This window comes from Lactuca sativa, chromosome 4 (genome assembly GCF_002870075.4).
Source record: "Lactuca sativa cultivar Salinas chromosome 4, Lsat_Salinas_v11, whole genome shotgun sequence".
NCBI classification, from domain to species: domain Eukaryota; kingdom Viridiplantae; phylum Streptophyta; class Magnoliopsida; order Asterales; family Asteraceae; genus Lactuca; species Lactuca sativa.
In genome coordinates this window covers 308850233-308856435 of record NC_056626.2, presented here as the reverse complement: position 1 = coordinate 308856435, position 6203 = coordinate 308850233, and the positions used below count along the sequence as shown (strand labels likewise).

General features: G+C 34.1%; 1 protein-coding gene across 1 annotated transcript in view; it reads left to right on the top strand.

The window, feature by feature from the left end:
- The window catches only part of LOC111918438 (dolichyl-diphosphooligosaccharide--protein glycosyltransferase 48 kDa subunit), a 3800-nt gene extending 1959 nt beyond the window's left edge, over positions 1 to 1841 (top strand). Inside the window, exons 8-13 of the mRNA XM_052770611.1 lie at positions 7 to 82; positions 238 to 309; positions 999 to 1124; positions 1213 to 1317; positions 1423 to 1506; positions 1602 to 1841. Of these exons, the coding sequence (XP_052626571.1) occupies positions 7 to 82; positions 238 to 309; positions 999 to 1124; positions 1213 to 1317; positions 1423 to 1506; positions 1602 to 1649 (511 nt within the window). The 3' untranslated portion in view covers positions 1650 to 1841. The remainder of the gene's footprint in view (positions 1 to 6; positions 83 to 237; positions 310 to 998; positions 1125 to 1212; positions 1318 to 1422; positions 1507 to 1601) is intronic.
- The last annotated feature ends 4362 nt before the right edge of the window (positions 1842 to 6203 follow it).

Sequence of the window (6203 nt, the reverse complement as noted above, 5' to 3'; positions counted from 1 at the left end):
TAACAGATATGCAAAATCTGGTAATCAACAGTTTGCTACTGAGATTAGCAAATGGGTATTCCATGAAAGAGGTCATTTGAAGGTAAAATATCAAATACTAGTTTTTAATATTTTTATATTTCCTTTTTTTTTTTCAATGTTTTATTATATATATATATATATATATATATATATATATATATATATATATATATATATATATATATATATATTTTTTTTTTTCTTGAATGTGAACAGGCTGTGAATGTTAGACACCACAGAGTTGGTGAGACTGACGAACCTTCTATCTATAGGATCAATGATGACCTGGTAATCTTTTTAATTTTATAGATGCTAATTTAGACTTTTTTTTAATCTATAAATAAGTTGATTTTTTAATTAAATCTATTATAAATGGTCTTAAGTAAATGAAATAGAGATTTTAGATAAGTTGATTTCAGTATATACTATTTTTTCTGTAAATGAGTTTCATATTCTTTATTTGCAAAGGGAAAACTCCATAAAAGTCCTTATATTTTAGCCTAATAATCGATTTAGTCCTTATATGTTTTTTATTCAATTAACTCCCAAAAACTGGCAGTTGTATTCATTTTGACCCTTTTATCCGGTAAACAAGTCATCTCACTTTCAAAATTTACACTTTCGGCCAGATTTTAAATTTTATTACAAATTTGATCCAAAGATTACATTTTTGGCCCGTATTTCAAAATTTTGTTACGAAATCATCCTAAATTTAGTTTTTTACATATTTTTTCAAAATTTTGTTTCTTTTATGTTTTGTTTGTTATATAAGATCATATTTATACAAAAAAAAGGATTTATATTTATTTTCAAATCTGTATGTATAAACCAAACAAAATATACAAAAAATGGAGATGAGTTTTGTTCTTTACTTCTATTCCATTTCCATCCAACCGAATCCATGAAAATTTTTAGTTATATTAAATTCAATTAATTTCGTTTAACTAAAATAATAATTAATTAAAATTTATTTTCAGGAATATTTGGTAGAGATTTATGAGTGGTCTGGATCAAGTTGGGAACCATATGTGGCAAATGATGTTCAGGTCCAGTTTTATATGATGAGCCCTTATGTATTAAAAACCATGTCCTCTAATAACAAGGTAAAATTTATTTATTTATTTATTTATTTTAAAAGTTTTTAACTTTTTTATTTAATTTAAATTTCTGTTTCTTTTTATATATTTGCAGGGATTGTATATTGCATCCTTTAAGGTGCCAGATGTGTATGGTGTTTTCCAGTTTAAGGTTGAATATCAAAGACTTGGATACACTAGTTTGTCTCTTGCAAAACAGGTAATATTTAAATTACAATTTTACCCCTACATTTCAAAAAACAAATTTCACAGTATAAATAAAAAGAAAAAAACATTTATTTATTTATTATTATTTTTTTTGCAGATTCCAGTTCGACCTTTCAGACACAATGAATATGAGAGATTCATTCCAACGGCTTTTCCATATTATGGAGCATCATTCTCTACGGTATTTTTATTAATATTTAATACATTTTATTTTCCCAAAATGTTAATGAAAAAAACGAGATTTTAATTTTTAAATTTTATCTTTGGTTGTTGCAGATGGCTGCATTCTTCATCTTCAGTTTTGTGTACCTTTACAGCAAGTAATGTTTTTAGGAGGGGTCTAATTTACAAAATTTAGAGTTGAATCAAGATACACTGCATTTTTAATGGTTGTAGTCGTAAAATAGAAGAATTATAAAAAAAAAAAAGAAGGGAAATGGAACTTGTCTCCATTAATGATATATGAGATTACTTGTTTACTTGATTATTCGATGCATTTTTTCGATCTTGATGTTATGATATGGTTTAATACTTTAATTTCAAGATGGACTAATTTATATGCTGATAAGAAATAACGGTTGACACTCTCATTACCAATTGAACAAATTACTGAAATCGTCCATGTTTGAAAAAATTTCACGTTTAGTCCATATTTTTTTTTTTGCACTCCGATCATCCCTAGAGTTTGTTTTTGTTGCGTTTTTTTTGTTGAGTGTATAGATAAAAAGACCACATGTGTTCCATTATCACTCTAATCACAATCACATAGAAGAAATTGACGAGGTTACCGGTTCATCAAGCTTGATTTTGGGTTTTGATTTCAAGATTTAGTTTTGGTTTGTTTTGATTTTGGGTTACTGAGGTGGACGGATTTGCAAATCCATCCACCTCACCACCTCTATAGTAGTGCTACAGCCCCATCAAACACCACCACTATGTCCGACATCAAACATCGTGACCACCAGTTCCATCGACCACCAACACCGCAACTCCTGTATTTTATGAATTAAACCCGTAAATCATTGCCCTTAAATTATGAAATCAATATGCTCAAACCTAGAAGTTAAACCGCTCAAACCCACAAAATTTGAAGTTGTCAAGAACATAAACCAAATGTTGAAACAAAGCAAACCTAAAAGACCCATTGATTCTCTAAAGTTCAAAACAAAATCTTGAATCTATTCTAATATTCAAAGAGGTTTTTTTATTTTTTTATTTTATTATTATTATTTTTTTTATAAAATCATTTGTAACAGGACCTAAAGAAATAAAGTGAGATTTCATCATGACATCGTTGCTGCCGGAAGAAAACAGAAGCACCGGTGGTGGTGTAACAATGGAGGTGCTATTTTGGCTGGTGTGATGGAGGTGCAACAGTGAAGAAAGGGGGGGGGGGGGGGGGGGGGGGGGGGGGGGAGGCAACTTTCTTATCCAAGCTCCGACGAGTATTCTGATGACCTTTAATCCTCAAAATTGGCTACAATGAACTACAACCCCTAAACCAAATTCCATAAATTAAAGTAGGGTTTGAGTGATACAAGGAAGAAAAAGAGGATTGTGGCTAATGTAGGTTCGTGCAACGGTGGTTTGCTCGTTAAGATGTCACGACGAGTATGAACGATGGTGATCGGTGGTTGCTTTGATCATGGTAGGTTTGTGCAATAGATAGAAAGAGGAGAGATGGAAAGAGGGGTGTTGAGAAAAGATGATAAAGGGTGTGGGGGTGGGGATCACACTAATTAATATTTTTGTTTCGAGAAATCTCCAATAAAGTCATAATATTTTAGGTTAGTTTACGGTTTAATCCCAAATTAAATTTTGTTTAAGAAAAAAAAGGGATAGAATACCAGCTAAAACTTCAGAATAACCCTTTGTGGCCGGTTTTGCAGATTTAGCTGATATTTCGGTTTTTTCAGTTAATTCGTCAAAATATTGAGACTGTTTCGTTAATCCAACTAAAACTTCAGAATAACCGTTTTATCAATATATTAAAAATGGTTTGTTTTTTTTAAATGAGTGTATTTTTTCCATTTCTTTTTATATAACGTTATATATTCAATTTTAAAGTCACAAAATTTATAAAAAAAACTATTTTTACAATCCAAAAAACTAACAAACTTCATAAATTTGTCTGAAAAGCCTTATTGAAGATAGAGTGCGTCTTGATTACAAGATGAAATTCATACAAAATATTGTATATTTTCTTTTGATTTCAACATTGGTTTAAGTATTGAGATAACCTGTAACACCCGGAATTGAGAAGATTAATTATGGAAATAAAACCTTATTTCTAAAGGTCAACTCGTCGAGTTTAAGGCGTAAACTCGACTTGTTTGAAAGTTGGGGCACACGTTTTGGAAGAGTAACTTAACGAGTTGGGGAGGATCAACTCAACGAGATGGAAAGGGTTTGGGAAACCCTAAAATCGAGACTTTGCACCCTATTTAGGGTGTGTTCGGCAAAACTAGCTTGTAGCGGGTAGCTTGTAGCACATAGCTTGTAGCTTGTAGCGTTTTGTTAAACGCTACATGAAGTAGCATTTGGATTTGGAGCGTTCTGATTAAACTAAATGCTAGAAGCTTGTGCTGCCAAACGAGCCTTTCTATTTTAAATGGAGTGTTTTGTCAAATGCTACAAGCTAGAAGCTCTCAAACGCTCCAAAATGCTCCGTGCCGAACACGCCCTTAAACAAATTAAGCCCTAGGGTTCAGCCTCATTTCCAGCCTCCAATTCCCTAACCCTAAATCTCGAAACCATAAAGCTATATTAAGAGTCTGTAAGTCATTTTGAGTGTTCTTGGTGAGTGTTGGAGCTATTGGAAGAAGGAAGAACTCGGAGACACAAGAATGAGCATAAAGATCCAGAATCCTTGCCTCGTCCACGACACATTTTTGGTATAAAGCTTAAACCTTGTCTTGTAGTCATCTAGATCTCCATTTTAGGGTTCTTTGGATTGTTTTGTCCAAGTGAGATGGTTATTGATGGGTTGAACGTCCCTCATGGAAAACACTTCAGATCTAGGGACTAGGGCCTTGAGGGGATCTCATGGCATAAAGGTGCCAACTTTGTGGCCCTAGAAGCCCCATGCAACCTCTAAGCTCTTGTTTTTGCCTTTCAAGCTCCATATGGTCATGCATGTGGATAAAGTTTAAGACTTTCGGTATCCTTCTAGTATCAAAGGTCTAGATCTATGTTCTTATGCTCTATCTTGAAGTTTTGAGGACCCTTGGATTTAGATTTAAGCTTTTGGAGTTAGGGTTTGAGCTTATTCTCTTTAGGAAGGGATTAATGGGTAAAGTTGGAAACTTTACCCTTCTCAAAGGTATTTCCAGTCTACATCTAGAGTATTGGGTTCAGATTTGAAGAATAAAGGCTTAATGCATTAAGAAGGGGTTAACAAGCTAAAGAAGTCGACGAGTTCATCAAAGGAACTCGACGAGTTAATTTGAAGTGTCTCGATTCTGTTAAAAAGGAGAGAACTCGACGAGTTGATTTGTTGAATCACGATTTTGTGGTTTATGGGAACTCGTCGAGTTGAAGGACAACTCGACGAGTTGAGTTAACCTGGAGCGTTGACTTTGACCATGACTTGGATGTTGACTTTGACCTAGACTTGACTATTGGCCAAGGTTGACCCCTGGAGGGTTATGAAGTACATAATGGGTTCTAAGGGCAGTTGCATGTAAGGGTTTGGGCCTATTTTGGAAAATTGGACCATTGATGGGCTTTCATGGATTTTATAGTCTGGGCCTTGATGGGTAGGGGTGAAATAGTTATTTCACCCCAAGTGAGGATTATGGATCATGGTTAAGAACCAATTGCTAATTGGGTGATATTTTGGTATTGATAGCTCAGGGAGTTGTTAGAGCAACAACTAAGGATTTTTGCAGTGAGCTTCAACATTTGAGGTGAGTCTCCTCACTATTTGTACGAGTCGAAGTCACCAATGCCGACCCATTTGGTTTATGTATTGTGGGAAGACCCAGGGGTTAGCCCTAGGCACTATGTATGAAAGACCAGGAGGTGGCTCCTGGCACACTGTATGCTAATTAGCTAAGTAGAGTAGTATATATGCTAGTTGTCTTTGTGATGCTTGCATGGAAGACCAGGAGGTGACTCTTGGCACTTGTTTGCAAGACTCAGGAGATGACCCTTGGCTTGGTAAGAAAGACCATGTGGCGGCCTGTGGCCTAATGGCAAGACTATGTGTGACACATAACACCTTATTTGATTATGATATATAAATGATATGTATGGCTCACGGTTATGTATGGAATGTATGGATCAGTTGATATGTATGGTATATGGTATTTTGGGAACTCACTAAGCTTTGTGCTTATAGTTTTTCAGTTTTGGTTTCAGGTACCTCCAGTTTCAAGTAAAGCAGCTCGGGATGATTGTAACGTATACACTCGTGTTTACCGCAATATGTGATTTCTGGGAATGAACTCTGATAAATGTTTTATTTGAAAAGCTTTTCAATGTGTGAACAAAGTTATAATAGTGTTTTTAGTTATATTAAAAATGAATTTTTTGGCCTTGAATTTTGGGATGTTACATAACCACAAAACATACATAATATTACTAATCATGTATACTTAAATCTATGGGATAACCTTTCTCGTTAATACTCATTTTCTTCTTCATTCTATTGGTTGTTTAAAACCTTAATCCATCTGCCCTCTTTCTCCTTCTGTTTTCTTTCTATCTATTGCAAAATTGGGAAGGATGTGATAAGGGATACATATACACATCCCTCAGATAGATCTCTGTCTTTCCTTTTTATGTGCGCACATGTGCGTGTGTGAAATAAGGGTATCAAAGTTCAAACAAATATGTGTTTTGTGGTCTATCGAAGGCAAGACTAACTGCGACCAA